The sequence below is a fragment of the Suncus etruscus genome, chromosome 4 (genome assembly GCF_024139225.1).
Source record: "Suncus etruscus isolate mSunEtr1 chromosome 4, mSunEtr1.pri.cur, whole genome shotgun sequence".
NCBI classification, from domain to species: domain Eukaryota; kingdom Metazoa; phylum Chordata; class Mammalia; order Eulipotyphla; family Soricidae; genus Suncus; species Suncus etruscus.
This window is the reverse complement of record NC_064851.1, coordinates 18288751-18310299: the sequence shown is the minus strand read 5'-3', so window position 1 is coordinate 18310299 and position 21549 is coordinate 18288751. Positions and strand designations below refer to the sequence as shown.

Here is a 21549-nt window from a genome sequence, read left to right as displayed (position 1 = left end):
GGGACAAGGCGTCACTGGGGCACAATGGGGAGATGATAAAGAGGAGGGGGAGTCCATAGGATCCCATCGCCCCCACTTCCAGGGTGTAGCCAAAAGGGAGTCGTGGGCAGGGGTTACCATCTTGGCAGACACTGTATTCGCTATCAGCAGCAGCCGGGCTTTCTGCTTTTCCTGCAGATGAGTAGATGGTAGAATTTGATTGCATTTTCTTCACACTTAATGGATATTGACACATAGGAGGCTTTCATAAAAGGTTTGTTGTTAGATTTTGGTATTTGCTGGCATTACTGATGAAAGATGAAAATACGGAGGGAGGCCAGTGGTGCTCCTCAAAGGATCGATCACTCCTTAGAGTCATTTATAGTTGGAGAGTTGGTTTTTAGCTTATTGCCTTATCTCGCCAAACAGATTTCTGAACTCCTCAGATCCCGGCTTACTCTAATCAAATGCAGCAGCACTAGGTGGTAAGAACGGAATACTGGTTGAACACAGTGGATTGGAGTGGTGCTAGTTTCTTTAGATAATTGGATCGCTTCTCTTTCCTCTTCTGGGCATGGTATCTTTTGAGGTCAGGGTGCCAAGGAAACTGAAGTACTTAATAGAAAGTGGCTCATGAGCAGAAATCACCATGCAGGAGGTTGGTCATACTGCTGTGGAGAGCATCGGGTACTACTATTACCCTGACCTCCTTCCAGAGAGCCTACATACGTTAATTCAGCAGCACTGGTTGAGCAGAGTACTGGGAACACATTGATGATTTAGTAGTTATTTAAAGAATTCAATAGCACAGTGGTAGGACGTTTGCCTTGCACGTGGCTGACCCAAGACAGACCCAGGTTCGATCCCCCGTCATCCCATATGGTCCCCTGAGCTGCCAGGATCGATTTCTGAGCGCAAAGTCAGGAGTGACCTCTGAGTGCCACCGAATGTGACCCACAGCACTGCCCCGCCCCATATTTGAAAAGTTGGAAAGTTCATACATTAGTGGTAGAAATGTAAAATGATGGGGCCGGAGTGATAGCACAGTGGTAGGGTGTTTGCCTTGCATGCAGCCAACTCGTGATGGACCTGTGCTTGATTCCCAGCATCCCAGATGGTCCCCCGAGTCTGCTAGGAGTGATTTCTGAGCACAGAGCCAGGAGTAACTTCCGAGCACTGCTGGGTGTGGCCCTCCCCCAAACTAAAGAATTCATAGCTTGGTAGGAGAATAACACATAACTGTAATCTTTGACATACTGGTCTTAGGTTCCTTGCCTTTGCATCAGAGGTTCCCAAACTTTATTTGTTCATGTCCACCCCTTTTCATTTCAGAAAAAAAAAACAAAAACAAAAACAAAAAAACAACCAAAAAACTCAGTGTTCTCCCAAGAAATCTACCTTTATAAGTGGACAAATCAAAATTGTCTCCAGTTTCGCCACACGCTGCTACCAGTAACCCCAAGGGGAGCAGTGGTCTGGCTCATGCTGGAAAACATTGCCTCTTTTTTTTTTTTTTGTTTTTTTGGGTAACACCCAGCAGTGCTCAGGGGTTACTCCTGGCTCTACACTCAGAAATTGCTCCTGGCAGGCTCCGGGACCTTATGGGATGCCGGCATTCAAACTACCGTCCTTCTGCATGCAAGGCAACCGCCCTACTTCCATGCTATCTCTCTGGCCCTGGAAAACATTGCTGTATACTTTTAAAAGTATTGAGGACCACAAAGAGCTTTTGTGAGGGTTATCACTGTCTTATTTACTATATTAGAAGGTAAAGCGGAACGTCAACCCATCCTGTTAAATATCAGAGAACTCTGGATGGGGCCATAGAGATAGTCCAGTGGCTAGGCAGCTTGCTTTGCATCTGATGGCCCTGGTTTGGTACCTGGCACCTGATAAGGTCCCTTGAACATTGCTGGAAGTGATTCCTGAGTAAGGAAGCCCTGAGAACTGCCTGGTGTGGCCCAATAACCAGAACAAAAATCACGTAACTTCTGGAAAACTCGACACTACATTTGCAAGAGGAGAGTAAAATTACAGCACCTTTGTTTTGAACTCGCAAATAGCATAAAGGCGCTCAGAGGCAGATCCCCTCCTCTCCAGAGTGTGATCCCGTACACTGGGTCACACTCTGAGAGTAGAGAATACGCACAAAAGCAGTGCGGTTTGCTAGTCTTAGTAACACTGACGGACTGTAATTGTACTCTTGAGAAGAAGTCCTGTGTGTGAGTGCCAGGGAGATGCTTTCAGCCGCTGTCCTGGAAGCTTCCCTTTCAGTTTAGGTCATGAAGGACTGTGTAGCCAGAGAAGATTCTAGACCAAGTAATAGTGGATCTAAAGGTAGAGGAATACATTCTCTTTTGAGACAACAGGTGTTTAGGAGTGGGGAGTGCTGGGTAGAATCAAGGACCAACTTGGCAGGATGCGCTTTTCTCTTCTCTGAGGTCCCTGTTGAGGGCTGTGCTGCTCATCGAGAATTCCTCGTGTGTGGGCTCCTTGAGGCGAACCTGGCCACAGATTCCACCCATGAGAGGCATGAGGTAGGCTATTGTAGTTCAGCCCTTAATGTTGAGATCCTTTTGGGTGTGATGATCAGTCTTTTTTTTTTTTTTTTTTTTTTTTTTTGGTTTTGGGTCACACTTAGCGGTGCTCAGGGGTTACTCCTGGCTCTATGTTCAGAAATCGCTCCTGGCAGGGTCGGGGGACCATCTGGGATGCCAGGATTTGAACCACTGTCCTTCTGCATTCAAGGCAAACACCTTACCTCCATGCTATCTCTCCGGCCCCAGTGATCAGTGTTTTTTTTTTTGTTTGTTTGTTTTTGTTTTTGGGCCACACCTGGTAACTCTCAGGGGTTACTTCTGGCTATGTGCTCAGAAGTCGCTCCTGGCTTGGGGGACCATATGGGACGCCGGGGGATCGAACCGCAGTCCGTCTTAGGCTAGCACCTTACCTCAAGCGCCACTGCGCCGGCCCCCCAGTGATCAGTCTTGATCACTCTGGTGCATGGTGTTTTCTCTCTACCAACAGATTCCCTTATTTGGGAATTAAGGACCACTCTGGTATTTTCTTTTTTTTGTTTAGTTTTTGTTTTGGGGCCTCACTCAGTGATGCTCAGGGGTTACTCCTGGCTATGTGTTCAGAAATTGCTCCAGGTTTGGGGGACCATATGGGACGCCTGGGGATCCAGCTGCAGTCCGTCCTAGGTTATCCACATGCAAGGCAAACACCCTACCACTGTGCCACTGCTCCGGCCCCACTCTTGTATTTTCTTTAATGTTAATTTCATAGTTAACAGCTTAACAGCCTCCATATTTCTGTCTTTCCATTCTGGTCTACTTATGTTACTCGAGTAACTTGAGGTAGCCTCTTGCTGTCAGTATTGGCTGTGGCAATGTATACACCATTCTGACACCTCCTGGGTGTTTGGGGATAGTCTCATTGGTGTCTTCAAATGTAACCTTTCCATGAGTTCTCTTCAGCAGAGATGAGTCATGGAGCTCCTTGAGCGCAGTATTAACTTTGTCATATTTGTCATGTCTGGAGGGAAGGGCCATGTCCATTGGACTCACTCTTAGAACAACAACCAAAAAAAGAGTTCAACCTTGGTGTTGTCCTTTATTTAAAACATGGCTGCCTATAATGTGCCAAGAATCTCTAATTGGATTAGACAATACTTTATTAGCATTTCTTTGAATGATATCTAGTTATATCTTACTGAATGTACTCCTAAGTTACATTTACTGATCAGTAGCATTCTAAAATTAACCTCAGAGAATCACACTAGTGATTGCTAGTTATCTCTCCCCTTACCATGTTATTTACATTTTTGAAAGTCTGTTTTTATAATCACAGACTTTTAAATTAGGGTGTTCACCTATCATTTAATGTAATTATCTATTACTACACATACCACATTGACTATAGCCCTAGGTTTTTGTGTCTAGCTTAGTGATTTTCAACTCTGCTCTTGCTATAGACTCACTTGGGAAACTGGAGAAAACAGAGCCTGGCTGTCTCCTTTGTCCTGGAGTCCCAGGAATGGGGCTAGTGTTTGATATTTTAAAAGTGCCCATATTTGAGAACTGTTGATTTAGGATCCACATCAGTTTTCTACTCTTTTCCTTCCTGTGGTCTCCCCCCCCCCCCCCCATTTTCCCTGTCCTGGGTGGCCCCTAGTTTTTTGCCATGACCCTCCACTTACTCGATTTTCACCTGTATTCATTCCCTTAAGAGTATCCTGGGACTTACAGGGGTGGCATATAGTTAAGAGAAGGCTGTTCTAGAGCCTGGCTGTCCAGTAGGCAATACAATTGGAGGTGCTAGAGATATGGAACAGGAGTGTGGTACTTGTTTTGCAAGTGGCTGTGGTTGCTGAGATCCTGGGTGTCCATTTCTCTCCCTAAAAAAATAAAAAAAAAATAAAAAAGATTAAAGAAAATTGGAGGGGCTGGAAAGATAGTATAGGGGTAGGACACTTGTGCATGTGGCAAGTTTGGTCCCCAGCGTCCTGTATGGTCCCCTGAGCACTGCCAGGAGTATTTTCTGTTGTTTTTTGATTTTTTTGTTTTTGGGTCACACCTGGCAGCACTCAGGGGCCACTCCTGGCTCTACGTTCAGAAATTGCCCCCGGCAGGCTCGGGGGACCATATGGGATGCCGGGATTCGAACCACCATCCTTCTGCACGCAAGGCAAATGCCTTACCTCTATGCTATCTCTCCGGCTCCCAGGAGTAATTTCTAAGTGCAGGACCATGAGTAGCCCTTGAGCATCCCTGGGTATTGCCCTAAAACAAAAACTAAAGAGAAAAATTGGAGAATGTAATGAGAAAAAATTTTGGTAGCCATGTTAAAATACAAAAAGCGTTCAGTGAGGGGCCAGAGTGATAGTACAGCGGGAAGGTGTTTGCCTTTCTTGCGGCAGATCTGGGATGGACCCGGGTTTGATCCTCAACATCCCATATGGTCCCCCGAATCTGCCAGGAGTAATTTCTGAGTGCAAAGCCAGGAGTGGGCCCCTGAGTGCCGCTGGGTTTGGTCCAAAACCAAAATAAGAAAAAGAGAATCTAATTTTAATATAGTGAAATTAGTGAAACTAATTTTAATATAGTATTTATTTTAAACCATCTTAGTGAAGCTATATACATTTTAGTAATGTGTTTTAGTGAATTTCTAGCTATTTTACTTTTGAAGACTGTTGAAGAGGTAGAGCATATGCCTTTCATGTGTGAAATTCTAGATTCGATCCCGGTCACCATTAAAAAAAATTAGTATTAAATTCAGTGTTGTACCTAATCTGTGTTTCTCACCTGTCTTTTAATTTCAGTTGTGTTGTATAAATTAAATCTTCCTTTCTCCATGACAGTGAAGGTAAGGCCAGTGTGTCCTTATAGCCTTAAGGGAGTACACAACCAGTAGTTGTTTTTCATCTAGCCTGTATCATTTCCCTTTTTCTCTGTTGATTTTTTTGGCCACACATAGTTATGGTGCTCAGGGCTTAACCTTTGGCAGTACTCTGGGGACCATGTGCTGGAGATTGAACCTAGGCCTCCAGTTTGCAAACCATGTTCACTATCTCTCTGGCTCAAGCCATGTACTTTCTAGTATATTATGTTGTTATTTTTGCAATACTGGGCATCAGAAGCAGGACTTCACACATGCAAAGCAATTGCTCTGTTGCTAAGGTCTAAAGCCACATCTCTTCTGAATATGTTGTAACTAGAATGGTACTGGGCTGTAGTTGTTGTCTGATCCCAAAGAATTGAAGCTGCCCCATCTTTTATGCATATTTACTGTCATTACTGCAGTTTAGAAGTTCATCAGTTTTTTTTTTGATATCTGACGTATTATATTAAATTGCCACAAACCTAAACCTCTTTCATCTAATTATGTATTAGTTGTTTTTTTGTGAACTCATAAGATATATCATATCCCTTTAGTGTAGTGGCTCTCAAATGGAGATGAGTTTGTCCTCCTTCAGGGGACATTTGGCAGTATTTGGAGACATATTTTAGTTGTCACAACTGGGTAGGGAGGGAGGTGGTAGTGGTGATAGTGTAGCATCTAGTGGTCAAGGCCAAGGTTGCTTTTGAAATGTACAGGACAGCCCCCAAACAAATGATTGGCTCCACATGTCACTGTTGTGCTGCAGAGTAATTAATGGCTGAAGGTGTGGACTCTGGAAGAGGTCCTTTGGGCACTGGTTGCTTTGTTCTCACAAGTATCCCTTGAGAGCAGAGTTGGTTCCCTGAGGGAACTTAGATTGGTTGTAGTGTTTGTTCACATTGCCTGTGTCACTTACCTTATAGTTCTGTCAAAAAAGCAAATGATGGGGCCGGGTAGGTGGCGCTGGAGGTAAGGTGTCTGCCTTGCAAGCGCTAGCCAAGGAAGGACCGTGGTTCGATCCCCCCGGCATCCCATATGGTCCCCCCAAGCCAGGGGCGATTTCTGAGCACATAGCCAGGAGTAACCCCTGAGCGTCAAACGGGTGTGGCCCAAAAAAAAAAAAAAAAAAAAAAGCAAATGATTTTATATAGTGATTTTTTTTTCCATTTTGACTACTTATTTTTAGTAGGAAAAATGTTTTAGTAAGGAAAAATGGTCACATATAGAAAGCTATGTTAAAATAAGTCTTAACAGTTACTCCTAGTTTCACGATCTAGGGATAACTGAGTCTACCCTAGGTTTGAATCCTGGGTTCATTACCTGCTGATTTTGTGAGCATAGTCAAGTTAACCTGCCTCATAGAGTTGTGAAGAATGAACACAGTTCATACCCGGTGTTTCAGAGTTGTCTTGAGCACACTGGAAGGGCTGTTTTGTTTTATTATTTGTTTATTTTTTCTCCTGTCCCTGTCACTTGGAAGGGTTATTTAAATGGTTGTCCCAGTGTTTTTTCTTTGCATACATTGTTGAGTGTTTCTTCCTGCAGGTCAACGTAGTTGAGCTTTGTAAATAGTATAGAACTCAGCTTTATATCTACTTCTTGGTTTTAATTTATATAATGAACTTTTCTTTTTTTTGTTTTGGTTTTTGGGTCATACCCGGCAGCACTCAGGGGTTACTCCTGCCTGTACACTCAGAAATCGCTCCTGGCTGGCTCAGGGGACCATATGGGATGCCGGGACTCCAACCACTGTTCTTTTGCTCGCAAGGCAAACGCCCCACCTCCATGCCATCTCTTCAGCCCCAATATTTTTCCATTTTACAACATTTTAATTTCTTTTTATTTAAAAATATTTTTTTGGGGGGACCGGAGAGATAGCATGGAGGTAGGGCATTTGCCTTCCATACAAAAGGACGGTGGTTCGAATCCCACATCCCATATGGTCCCCCGTGCCTGTCAGGGGCGATTTCTGAGCAGAGCCAGGCGTAAATCCTGAGCAAAGCCGGGTGTGACCCAAAAACCAAAAAAAAAATCAGAAAACAAATAAATTATTTTTTGGTTTTGGGCCACACCGTTGACACTCAGGAGTTACTACTGGCTATACACTCAGAAATAGCTACTGGCTTGGGGGACCTTATGGGATGTTGGGATCGAATTGAGGTCCGTCCTGGACCAGCTGCGTGAATGGCAAATGCCCTACTGCTATGCTATCTATTGCTCAAGCCCTACAATGTATTTTTAGAAAGGAGGTTACTTTCTGTTGAACACCTTGAGTTTCTACATGTAAAATACATCTTTTTGTTTTGTTTTGTTTTTGGGTCACACCCGGCAGCACTCAGGGGTTCCTCCTGGCTCTCTGCTCAGGATTTGCTCCTGGCAGGCTCGGGTGACCATATGGGATGACAGGATTCCAACCAACATCCTTCTGCATGCAAGGCAAACGCCTTATCTCCATGCTATCTCTTCTTCCCCCATAAAATACATCTTAATGTAAAATAATCAAATACATAAATCATGCCTCTTTTTCGAGCGTTTTCAAGAATGTGCTGGCAGATGCTAGAGGCCTAAGTAAAATTTAAGGGAAAAGCTTAACATTCAGAATTTTTTTTTTTTTTTTTTTTGGGGCCACACCCGGTGACACTCAGGGGTTACTCCTGGCTATATGCGCTCAGAAGTCGCTCCTGGCTTGGGGGACCATATGGGACGCCGGGGGATCGAACCGTGGTCCGTCTCCTAGGCTAGCGCAGGTAAGGCAGGCACCTTACCTCCAGCGCCACCGCCCGGCCCCAACATTCAGAATTTTTTATACATTAATTCTCCTTCCCATTGAAAACAGACTGCAGGTGTTTAATTTTAGGAATGTATACCCCAGATGAATGAATAAAACTATTTGAAAATAGGGCCGGAGAGATAGCATGGAGATAAGGCATTTGCCTTGCATGCAGAAGGACGGTGGTTGGAATCCTGGCATCCCATATGGTCACCTGAGCCTGCCAGGAATGATTTCTGAGAGGAGAGCAGGAGTAACCCCTGAGTGCTGCCAGGTGTTACTTCCTCCCCCAAAAGACCCTATTTGAAAACAAATAAACAAACAAAAAAAGAAACAAATAAACAAAACTTCTAAAATCTTTCTCCAGATTGATGCAGTTTTTTGTTTTCTGTTTTTGTTGCCTAATCTCTAAATTCTCTCCCCTACCAGGGAAATAGAGTGTAAGGCCGAAACATGTGACTTGCATCTGTCCACGCTTGAGTTTGATCTGTCACACACAGCATGGCTGTCTAAGCACTATCCTTTAACACCACTGGGTGTATAGCCTCTTAGCATTGCTGAGTCCAACCCACTTGCATCGCCAAGCTTCATCCAGCATAGCTCATTGAGTCTAGGTGGGAGTGGCACCCAGGCTCCATGTGTACTGTTTGGATGTCCTTCTGTCCTCTTCCCCCAAAAGCAAGTTTAAATCCTTGTATGTGTAAAGAGATGCCTAACCTCTCTGTAATAAATGCCTAACCTTGAGCCAGAGAGATAGCAAGGAGGTAGGGCGTGTGTTTGCCTTGCATGCAGAAGGACGGTGGTTTGAATCCTGGCATCTCATATGGTCCCCCAAGCCTGCCAGGAGCAATTTCTGAGTGTAGAGCAGGAGTAAATCCTGAGTGCTGCTGGGTGTGACCCAAAAATACAAAAAAATATTGCCTAAACTTTCTATTGAAAGCCTCACTCTGCTAAGGTGAAAAACAGAAACCTCTTTCTCCCTCAGACTACAGTGCAACATAGGGAGTTAGAACACCATCAGTTTTCATTTGGCAACGAAAAGTTTTGGTGTGAAGAGGGCCACTCTGGCTTCAGGTTTGTGTCCTTTCTTAGTTTTAAGGATCTCATGTTAAGTTGGACATGTTCAGCCTCTAGGCTCTGTCCTTGTCATAGTTTGGAATTTCAGAAGCCCTTGAGGGATTTGGAAACGGAACTTGAAGTTTATTACCAGCATTGTAGTTTTAGAGAAAAAAAGCTTTTAATGTTTGCAATAACCAGTAGCATCGTGACTCTGGTGGGAGGTGAGGAGCAGAGGGGGAATGTGTTATTGTACAATACAGCTTTGTTTGTTATCCAGACACTTCCTTTCTAGCTTTCTCATTTTGTTCTAAGAACTGGGCTGGATTTTGAGTTAAATTATTTCTTTTGGGCACTTCAGAAATTGCTATCTTCTGGGTACTCTTTGTTGGATGAATAATTAGCTGGGTGACTAGTGAAATTTGGTTTTTGAGAAGAGGCAACTAGCTATAATTCATCATTTTGGAAGGAGATTTGGGAACTTTAGTCTGCAAGTGTGGAATAGTCTATATGGAATAGACCCCATTTTTAGGCAGTGCCCACCAACTTCCTTCATTGAATCATCTGAGGCCCAGGGAAATTTACTATCCTTCCTGAATCAGTCAGGTTAAGAGTCCTTGATTCATTCCTCTAAGGAAGGTACTGTGGTTGAACTTGTGCTCATTTGCCCTTCTGTATCTTGACAGTTAAGAGTAGAATCTCACTTGGACATGAATGAGTTCATGATGGTTTACTGGGAAGCATCATTGTTTTTAAAAGAAGTTCGTGTGTGTGTGTGTGTGTGTGTGTGTGTCTGTGTGTGTGTGTTTGTGTGCAAACACCAGGTCTCACACATACAAGACAGTCACACAATTGGTCAGCCACATCCCTGGCCCCTAAGTTCATTTCTATAAGGTTTGACCAACATTTGTGTTTTAATAGCAATTGCCTGTTCAGAGCTCTTGGTGATCAGTTGGAGGGACACTCACGAAATCATCTCAAGCACCGACAAGAGACTGTGGACTACATGATAAAGCAGCGGGGAGATTTTGAACCCTTTGTAGAAGATGACATTCCTTTTGAGAAACATGGTAGGTTGAATATGGGACACTGGGTCCTTAGGTGTAATGTATTGAGTAATGAAATTCATCAGCAGCGCCAACTTTTCCAGCTAGAGGTCTGGTTAAATAAGTTAATGGCATTCATTTGTTCAGCAAATTGTTGTTGGCCTGATTTGTAATAGTCAGCATAGTTGGCAGTTGGGAAACAACAATTCATATATATGTGCCCTTAATAAAAATGATTTTTTAATTTGTTTGTTTTTGGGCCACACCTGGTGACGCTCAGGTGTTACTCCTGGCTATGCGCTCAGAAATCGCTCCTGGCTTGGAGACGCCGGGGGATCGAACCACGGTCTGTCCTAGATTAGCGTGTACAAGGCAGATGCCCTACTGCTTGTGCCACGGCTCTAGCCCCATAAAATGAAATTTTTTTTACTTAGAAAGCTGTTCATGATAGTCAGTAGGGAGAAAAGCAGGCTGTATAATAGTTTGTTTAGATTGACCTTTTAAGGGGATGGGGTGGAGTGGGGTGGGATTGGGCCATATCTAGTTGTGCTCAGGGTTTATTCTTGACACTGTACTCAGGAATTACTCTTGGTGGAATTACTGGAACCCCACACACATGGTGCTAGGGACAGGACCTGACTTTGTTCAAGTCAAGTGCCCTACCTACTGTGCTATCTCTCCAGCTTCAGATTGATCCTATTTTTATTGTTTTTGTTTTGGGGCCACACCTGGTGGTGCTCAGGAGTCATTCCTGACTCTGTGCTCAGAAATCACTCCTGGCAGGCTCAGGGGACCATATGGGGTGTCGGGGATTGAACCCAGGTTTATCCCAGGACTGCCACAATCAAGGCAAGCGCCCTACCGTTGTGCTATTGCTCTGGCCCTCTGATCCTATTTTTAAAAAGCTTGGAAACAAACACAGTGGGGAAAATCTAGGAAGAGACAATGTTTAGTAGTTATGATGTTTTGCTCAACTTAATATTTTGGAAAACATTCTTTAAATGTTTTTATGAAAGGAGGATGATAAAAGAGCCAATTTATGTTTTTTTGGAGTTTTTTTTTTTTTTTTTTTTGGTTTTTGGACCACACCTGGCGGTGCTCAGGGGTTACTCCTGGCTGTCTGCTCAGAAATAGCTCCTGGCAGGCACGGGGGACCATATGGGACACTGGGATTCGAACCAATCACCTTTGGTCCTGGATCGGCTGCTTGCATGGCAAATGCCGCTGTGCTATCTCTCTGGGCCCTGGAGTATGTTAAATCAGGTAACACATTTAATTCTTTGGGGAGGGGAGCTGGGCTACACTCAGCAGTGATCAGGGCCTACTCCTGACTTGGTGTTTGGTGAGGTTCACTCCTGGCAGTGCTGCTCAGAGCACAATTACTGGAAATTGAATCTAGGACTTCAAAATTTTCTTTCTTTCTTTTATTGATTTGATTGGTTGATTGATTATTTGAGCCACACCCAGTGGTGCTCAGGGGGTTACTCCTGGCTCTGCACTCAGAAATCGCCCCTGGCAGGCTGGGGGATCATATGGGATGTGGGGAATCAACTGGGTCCCTCCCGGGTCAGCCTTGTGCAAGGCAAACGCCCTACCGCTGTTCTAGCTCTCAGGCCCCACGAATAGGACTTTTATATTCAAATATACACTTCAACTTCCTTGAGCTAGTCTTATTAATAAGTCATCTATCTGGGGAATTGGGACTATGAGTATTTAATCATTTATTTTTTGGGGGGCCACACCGGTGTGGACTATGAGTAATTATTATTTATTAAGAGGTTTGCCCAAGTGTGATTTTAAATTTTATTTTTTAAAATTTATTCTTTTTATTTTGAGGGAGGGGTGGGCCACATTGAGGGTGCTCAGGTAACTTCTTGGTCTGTGGTTAGGAGGGACTCCTGGCAGTTCTCATGGGACCATTGCTTTGTGCAAGGGAAGCACCTTAACCCTTATACCATCCCTCTATGAGATCCTATGAGTATTTTAAACACTATTCTGTAAATTTTTTGTATTTATTTATTTTGTCTCCCAAGCAGTGTTCATTGTATCTGAAGATCATTCCTGGTGCGATTCAGCCAACTGAGCCAGAGGCTTTTCTGTCATGGTGTTGGCAGCATGCTGCTTGGTCACAGTGGTGCTGGGTGTTACCTTCAGGGATATACCTTATGATGCTTGGGTAGCCATGTTGTGCTGGGGACTGAACTCAGGTCCTTGTGAATAGATGACATACATCCTTACTCCTGAGTTATTTTCCTGGCCCAAGTTTGTAGATGATCATGCATTATTTTTATAATTTAAAGAAATGCCACTGTAATTTTTGAAACTTAATTTTTACCTATTTTATGTCTGTATATACACACAGATATAAACCTCTCTTGCCCCTCTCCTCCAGATTTTTGTTGTTTTTTTTTTTTTTCCTAAGTCAATGCTTTCATTTATTCTAAAATTTCAGAAAATTCTAAAATTTCAGAAATTATTTGAAAAGTTTTAATTTTTTTGGTTCTATACCTGTGGTGCTTAGGGACTACGTCATGCATATTTCCTGGGGATGGTTCCCAGCTGTGTTCAGGGGGTCATGTTGTGTTGGGGTTCAAACCTGGGCCTCCCACATGCCATGATATACACTAGTCCTTGGAGTTACCTCCCCAGACCAACTTTTAATTTTCAGATCATTGTATCTTCATGTATAGTTGTTAGAAATAATACAAAGGGCTTTTGCCTAAGCTTCACCAGTAGTATTTCTTTAAATTTTTCCACAAAGAACCAAATGCAACCTGTTTGATGGTTTTTAATGTTTTGAGCTTTAGGCACTGTGATTTACAATATTTAGTTGGTTTCTTAATAGATATCATCCAGTAAGGAATAAGTTTGAGTGCTTAAGTTAATTTTGGTAAATCTTCACCAGGATCTGCTGTGCTAGGCATTATATAATGCTAGGCATTGTATAACTATGTATTTATTTGTTACAAATAATATGTCATCAGAGGACTTGCAGTCTTATCTCTTGCCAGTAAAGATTGTTCCTCTATATTAAAAGAGCAAATTCTGGAAATCTGTTGAGAATGAATGGAGAACAAAGAGATGAGTTAGAAAGTTCTGTGCAGTAGCCTTCTAAAAGAGTAAAAGGGTTTCTACCAAGGCATCTATTGGGGAAAAAGAGGTCCACAAGGCATAGCTGTAACTGACAGGACTTGCTAAAAGTGGAAAGGGAAGGTGGAGAAAGGGGAGATAAATCCTGTGATTCTGAAGTTTCTGCTTGGGTGGCTTTTTTTTTTTTTTTGTTACGGTTTTTGCTCAAGGGTTTATTGTATTCAGGGGTTACTCCTGATTTTGCACTTAGGAATGACTCCTGGTGGGCTTAGGGGCTCATATGGGATATGGGGACCAAACCTGGGTTAGATATATGCCAGGCAATCACCTTACCTGCTGTACTATTGTTACAACTGGGTTTTGGCTTGGGGAATGGGTTGGTTGTTCTATTGTTAGCTACATAGAGAGCAGAGGAGAAAGTTCCTAAAAAGGACTAACCAGTGATCCCAAAGCTTTTCTGTTTACTCACTAGGAAAAGTCACACACAAGAAATTAATATGGAAGAGGCATAGTGGTTAAAGAGTATTTTTTTTTTTTTTTTTTTGCTTTTTGGAACACACCCACGCTCAGGGGTTACTCCTGGCTATGGGCTCAGAAATTGCTCCTGTCTTGGGGGACCATATGGGATGCTGGGGGATTCAACTGTGGTTTGTCCTAGGTTAGCGCATGCAAGGCAAACGCCCTATCGCTTGCACTACCATTCTGGCCCCAAAAAGAGTATTTTTGTATATTAGTCTCTAAATTCTGATGGTTCACTTCCCTGTCTAATCACTTTTTGTCTAGCATACAGTTTACCAGATGATCAGCAGATTACAAATTATTGTATGTGGATAGGGTGTCATTGACCCAATTAAAATAGCCACACCCGTTTGATGCTCAGGGGTCTAAGCGATCAGAAATCGCCCCTGGCTTGGGGGGACCATATGGGACGCCGGAGGAAGTGGTGTGTGTGTACACATTCAGTGGTGCTCAAGGCTTAATCCTGGCTCTGTGCTAAAAGATTACTCCTGCTGGGGTCTTAGTGGATCATATGTGGAAATGATGATTGAGTCCAGGCTCCAGCTCTACGTACGTGCTACACCGTCTCTCTGGCCCATGATAGACACTTTATATGTGCAATGGGGAGTATTTTTTTGAATTGTCTTTTGTTGTTGTTGTTGTTTTTGTTTTTGGGTCACACCCGGCAGTGCTCAGAAGTTACTCCTGGCTCTATGTTCAGAAATCGCTCCTACCAGGCTCCGGGGATCATATGGGATGCCGGGATTCAAACCACCATCCTTCTGCATGGAAGGCAAACACCTTACCTCCATGCTATCTCTCCGGCCCTTTTTTTGAATTGTCACTGGACCTCTGAGGCTATCTAAGAACTTGTGCCTCAGCAATGAAAGAAGTGGTATTCCTTACTGTCCCTGCAAAAATTACACCCAGAAGTCTGCACGTTCTATTTTTTTTCAGTTGAAGACTAGGCGTAACACATGTCCTGCTCATAGTCATGTGATTCTGATGCCAGTCTACCTATGACACAGGGAATCTTGAGGGCTAAGATTGTCCCCCAGTGCTGTGATGGTAGGCACTAATGAGGTGTTTGTTGAATGACTGAATGGCTCACTTAGCTCTGGTTACCCTGGTATCTGGATGCATCCTGTAAAGATAATCTCTCTCTTTTAGATTGTGACTTTACCAGTTTTAAAACAATTTTTTGAGGGAGAGGAGAAATTGGGATTTTATATATACTTGTACATAATAAAAACACACATCTGTAATAGAGTATGTATTGTATGTGCACAGACTTGGTGGATGTGACAGTTCTAAAATTAAATGCCAAATCTCAGTAGTATTTTTTTTTTTTTTTTGGTTTTTGGGCCACACCTGGTAACACTCAGGGTTTACTCCTGGCTATGCGCTCAGAAATCACTCCTGACTAGGGGGACCACATAGGACCCAGGGTATTGAACCAGGTCCATTCTGGATCTGCTGTGTGCAAGGCAAATGCCCTACTACTGTGCTATGGCTCTGGCCCCAAATCTGAGTTTTTTTTTTTGTTTTTTTTGTTTTTTTTTTTTTTTGGTTTTTGGGCCACACCCGGCGGTGCTCAGGGATTACTCCTGGCTGTCCGCTCAGAAATAGCTCCTGGCAGGCACGGGGGACCATATGGGACACCGGGATTCGAACCAACCACCTTTGGTCCTGGATCGGCTGCTTGCAAGACAAACGCCGCTGCGCTATCTCTCCGGGCCCGAGTATTCTTTTTTTTAATATATATCAACTTATTGCACCATCATTTTGTAGCATTTAATCTTTTTTTTTTGTTTGTTTTTTGGGCCACACCTGTTTGATGCTCAGGGGTTACTCCTGGCTATGCACTCAGAAATCCCCCCTGGCTTGGGGGGACCATATGGGACGCCGGGGGATCGAACCGCGGTCCTTCTTTGGCTAGCGCTTGCAAGGCAGACACCTTACCTCTAGCGCCACTTCATCGGCCCCAGGTAGCATTTAATCTTAATAGCACATTTTAAAATGTTCTCTTAATATCTATCTAATAACTTAGCATAACTGAGTATTCTTTTTTTTTTTTGGTTTTTGGGTCCACACCCATTTGATGCTCAGGGGTTACTCTTGGCTAAGTGCTCAGATATTGTCCCTGGCTTGGGGGGACCATATGGGATGCCGGGGGATCGAACCGCGGTCCTTCTTTGGCTAGCGCTTACAAGGCAGACACCTTACCTCTAATGCCACCTCGCCGGCCCCATAACTGAGTATTCTTTTTTTTTTTTTTTTTTGGTTTTTGGGTCACACCCGGTGGTGCTCAGGGGTCACTCCTGGCTGTCTGCTCAGAAATAGCTCCTGGCAGGCACGGGGGACCATATGGGACACCGGGATTTGAACCAACCACCCTTGGTCCTGGATCGTGGTCCTGGATCGGCTGCTTGCAAGGCAAACGCCGCTGTACTATCTCTCCAGGCCCATAACTGAGTATTCTTAATGCTTTCTTTTCCTCCCTGCTTACATCCAGCTACTTATTAAGCCTTGTTATTTCTACCTCAGTGTTTTATTTCTCATTAGTGCCACCTTATAAAACTCAGACTCTGTCCCGTTTTGATGTTGTCAGTATTCTTAGCACAGGTGTGCCTGTCAGCTTTAGTTTGCACATCGAAGCAGACAAAGCACATCCAAATGCAAGTTTATCTTTGAAAAGTACCTGTAGCTCCCCATTGAGCTCAATAAGTTGCAATCTTTAGTCTTTTTTGGGGGCGACTGTGGGGAGGGGGAGGGAGGGGAGAGGGGGGAGACACACCTAATAGTGCTCAATGGTTTATTTCTGGATCTGCGCTTAGGAATTAACCCTGGCATGCTCGGGGGCCCTCCTAGGATACTAGGGATTGTACCCGAAGGTCGATGGCACATATTATCCCTCCAGTGATTTGTGAATATTTATTTCTTAAGCAATAAAACTATTATTTATCTACCTTCATCTCTATTTCCCACTCTATTTTCATGTTTTCCACCGGCTATCAGTAGTCTCTGTTTCTCTCATATTGTGCTTTCTTATTGTCTTTCAGTTGTTTCCCTTCCACCTGTTCCTACTCACTGTTCTCTGGTTGAAACATCATCCATTCCTTTTCTACCTCCCTTCAATTTGTACTCTGGGAATCAGTTTAGTTGTTGCAGGTTGATGCAGGTTGAAAGCTTATTTGTAACACCTTACCTTTCTCTCCTGCTTGCAACAGAAACAGGCTTTTGTTTTCTGACCTGGAGTTAGCCAAGTGGGTGTAGTCTTCCACAGACCTAGTAGGTTGAGGTTTTCCAAAACCCCTCTAGTTGACTGGAAAGTGTTAAATAACTCACTGAAGGTTGTTAATCACATGGTCGTAGTTTATTACAAGGAGAGGAAACAAATCAAAAGTAGCCCAAAGGGCAGAGTCTAGGAAGATTCCACAATACACAAAGAGCTCAGTGTCCAGAATTTTCACTAGGGCTTTATTATGTAGATGTTATGTGTTTGCTTAAGTGATATAACTTTGTCTTCAACTCCCCAGTTTCCCATATCTTTCTTATGTCTTTGGTCTGAGAGTCACCTCGTGAGCAAAAACCGTGAATATCACTTGTAGGTATCTTCCTGCCTGCCTGCCTGCCTACCTGCCAGAGACAAAGGCCAACCCTCTTGGGGCAAGGGCAGACAGATTCTTGACTACAGAATCTGTATTCCCTTTTCTTGTTTGCTTCCTACCACTGATTATAAACTTCTTTTTGATTATAAACTTCTTGCAGGCCTGCTGTGACTGGCTTAATAATGCCAGTTCAGGAGCCAGAATCTCGGGGTTAGGCTGGTAGGCTAAATAAATCTCAGCCATTGGCTCTGTGACATTAGTGTAGTTATGAGCTAATCTTTGCCTGCTTATTCAGTTCCAAGGCTTGATAATGCCTTTTGTTGAGAGTTGTGACTATAAAGATAAATTTTAATTTTAATAAAGATAAATTTTTTTCTTGGATTTTTGGGCCATACCCAGTGGTGTCCAGGGATTACTCCTGGCTCTCCTCACAGAGACCGTTCCTGGTAGGGCTTGGGTTATTATATGTGGTTGCTGCTATCAAGCTCAGGTTGGCTGCATGCAAGGCAAGTGTACTACCTGCTGTACTATCTTTCCAACAGTAATAATGATCATCTTAACAATGATAAGTGAGTGGATCCATGCTTGACAGAATAAACTCATTAATGCAGGTCATTATTCTTACGGTAATTCTAATTACGTTTCCAGTATCTTTGGTAGAGTTTAGACCTCTGGAAAACATTCAATAAATATTTAAGTAGTTTATGTACATGGTTAGTACCTTTCTGAATTTGAGTAGCAGTCTCTATGCGTTGTTTAATCAGCTAAATTCCTAGACTCTGACAAAACTAATGGATTTTTTATATATCCTCACTTTTTTCTCATCATTTGGAACAAAATATATACCAGTACATTGTTTGCATTTCGAGTGTCTCATTATAACGGCTTTTTTTTTCTTTTTTCCCTTCCCCTCTTCTGTTTTCTTACAGTGGCCAGTTTGGCAAAGCCTGGTACATTTGCTGGCAATGATGCAATTGTAGCCTTTGCAAGAAATCATCAATTGAACGTGGTGATTCATCAACTTAATGCCCCTTTGTGGCAGGTAGGTCACCTAATGAAGAATACATTTTAAATTATTAATAAATTAGCTTTGGGATTATCCTAAGATATTGGGACTTAATAAACTATAACATGACCTGTAGGTAATTTAGATTTTGATTGTAATTAAAGGTGGGAAGCCTCTTGTGGCTTGGAATTAAATGATGTTCTGTGTAAAATGGAATGTGAAGTACAATTCAAAAACTTCAAATGCCAGTAATAGTATCAATAATTCATTTGTAATTTTGGGGCTGGAAGCGCAATAGTGAAATATTTAAGATATCTGTCAAAATAGATCTTAGGGAGAATGTTAAGAATTAGTGCGTACAAATTCTTATTTAACACATGCTATTCCCATGAGTATTGTTTGTGTTTTTTAGGTGAAGGAAAACACATAATTTACTCTTAAGTCTAAATAGATTTTGAACACCACAATTTATTTTATGGTCTGGATCAACTTTTTGTGTTTTGTATAGGTACATATCACAGATTAAGGGTTTTTCTGTAGCAAAAACAATTTTACAACAAATGTTCTTGGTGCTCCTGGATGGCAGAGCATGTGTTGACCTCTGTGGGTTCCTTGTACCTCTTTTGCAGAGTAGATTTTTAGTCTATTCTTTTACATTTCTTTAACTCCATCCTAAATTAACTTGTTCCTCCCAATAATTATTCAACCAAACACTCAAGTATGGAAGGAGAAAGGCTGGGGTGAAAGTTTATCGAGGTTACTCTTCCTCCTTTGGCACTGAGTTATTTTTGTTCCCTTGTTCAGCTCCTAGAGATTGGGCATGTAATTTCTGTTAATTTTCCTTCCTACCTTACCCCCATTTCTGTCCTTCCTCCCCCCCCCCCCCCCCCCGCTTTCTTCCTCTCCTCACCTGTCTTCACCTGGCGGTGCTCTGGGATTACTCCTAGCTCTGCTCTCAGGAATTACTCTTGACAGTGTATAGGGGACCATATTGGACTCTATATAGGGTGATTTAACTCAGGTTGGCCACATGTAAAGCAAGTCTTACCCACTTTACTATGGCTTCAGCCTCAGCTATTGTTTCTTAGTTAAAGAAATAGAACATGTTAATTGCAGAAAAAAATGGAGTATATTTACCGAAGTCCATAAAGGCAAATAAGAATTCCCTTTTGGGGCTGGTGACATAGTTCAGAGGGCTGGAATGTATCCTCACATGCATACGTTCCTTGGTTCAACCCTTGACCTCCCTTGCACCACTATATGTAGCCCTGGTTATCCTCAGCACCAATGGTGAGCCTATTCCCCAAATTCACCCAGTCACTTTCCCTAGAGAGGATTAGTTGATATGTAATTTTAGCTGCAAAACCTTTAATATATAACTGGGAAAGACAGATCTCAATATTTTTTGCATATTTGGAGCACATTTTCACACATGTAGACATATCTCTAGGTATAACATATCCCAATATGTTATAAGAAAGACTTTATTATTAAAGACGATTATGTTTTTGTGTTGCCTGCAAGTATTTTTCTTCTTACGTTACTTTTTCGAGTTCTTAGTTCACTAAAAATAGTCAAGTCCTTAGTGCCAGTGTGATGGCACAGTGGGAGTATGGGTACTGGCCTTACATACAGCTGATCTGGGTTTGATCCCTGGCAGCACATACAGTGTCTTATGCCCCGCCAGGTATGCATACTCCTCACACCAAAAGTCAAAGTTTTAGAGATACACAAATAGTAGAATTTACTCCCTTGTGTACAGATTTGTGAATTTCTTTTTTTTTTTTTTTTTTGGTTTTTGGGCCACACCCGGTGATGCTCAGGGGTTACTCCTGGCTATGCGCTCAGAAGTCGCTCCTGGCTTGGGGGACCATATGGGACACTGGGGGATCGAACCATGGTCCATCCAAGGCTAGCGCAGGCAAGGCTTACCTTATCTCTAGCGCCACCGCCCGACCCCAGGTCTGTGAATTTTGATATAATCCTTTTTGTTTTGTTTTTGGGTCACATCCAATGATGCTCAGGGTTTACTCCTGGCTCTATGCTCAGAGATTAGTCCTGGCTGGGTTTGGGTGTCCATAGGGGGTGCCAGAGATTTAATCCAAGATAGCCACAAGCAAGGCAAAGCCATGTACACAGACTTGCCGTTTTGGCTAACTCCAGATCAGAAAACAAAGGCCTTGCTTTGTTTCTCTGTATTCCACATTGAATAGGCTCATCTGATATTTACTTTTCTCTGTACTTAATACTGTTTAACCTGACACACTTCAGTTCTACCATGTTGTAGTAAAATGCAGGGTGCTTCTTTCCTTAGACTTGAGTAGTAGTCACTGTGTACACAAACCATAATTTCTTTGTCCTCTCATCCACGTATGGCTACATGATTCAGTAGTTCTGATGGTTGGCCTCTCAAGAAAACAAAAACACTTAATTTGACAATCTGTATGTGTATTTGTGTCCATTGCAGTTCTGTTGATGATGGCTAAGATCTGCAGACAACCCATGTTTGAGTCTAGTCCATTGAACTTGCATCTGTCTTTGGGTTTCTCTTTTTGTAGGGGCTTATGCATCTGAGGGACTGGGAATGACCAGGATACCTGGTCATTATAATCTAGTCATGGGTTTTGAATGTGTTTTCACTAGAATATTTCCTTCTAGTTACATGTTAAGCACAGTGAAACATTTAGGGCAGCATGTTCCAGTGTTTCTTTGAGCTTGTGGAATATCATAAGCAGTTCCACTCTGAACTCCTTTTCAGGGAGCTTATATAGGGGATTAGTACTGATTAGATCTGCAGGATTGCAATCTTCACCCAGAAGGTAGAGTGGGGTTTTGTGCTGTTTTACTTTAGTTCCTTGTGGTCTCAAGGTACTTCTTTCCTATGTCACTCACTATTAGTCTTCCCACTGCCAGAAAGTTCTTAGGGGAGTTTATGTGGGGGAGGCCAAGCTCCTGTGCATGGCCTCTACCTGTGTGGGTAAGCAGAGGCTCCTTCTTTGCCATAGATCTGGGCCATCATGCATAGCTGCCACACAACACTGGTCAGACTTGGTGGATTTGGTGTTGCCTTGGTTGTGACTTCTAGCTGCATGGGCCAGTATTGATTCACAG

The 21549-nt window shown here is 42.9% G+C and overlaps 1 protein-coding gene across 1 annotated transcript in view; it reads left to right on the top strand.

The window, feature by feature from the left end:
- Positions 1–21549, top strand: part of OTUD3 (OTU deubiquitinase 3) — a 44019-nt gene that overhangs the window by 1439 nt on the left and 21031 nt on the right. The window contains exons 2-3 of the mRNA XM_049772054.1: positions 10109–10257; positions 18362–18474. Coding sequence (XP_049628011.1) covers positions 10109–10257; positions 18362–18474 — 262 coding nt within the window. The remainder of the gene's footprint in view (positions 1–10108; positions 10258–18361; positions 18475–21549) is intronic.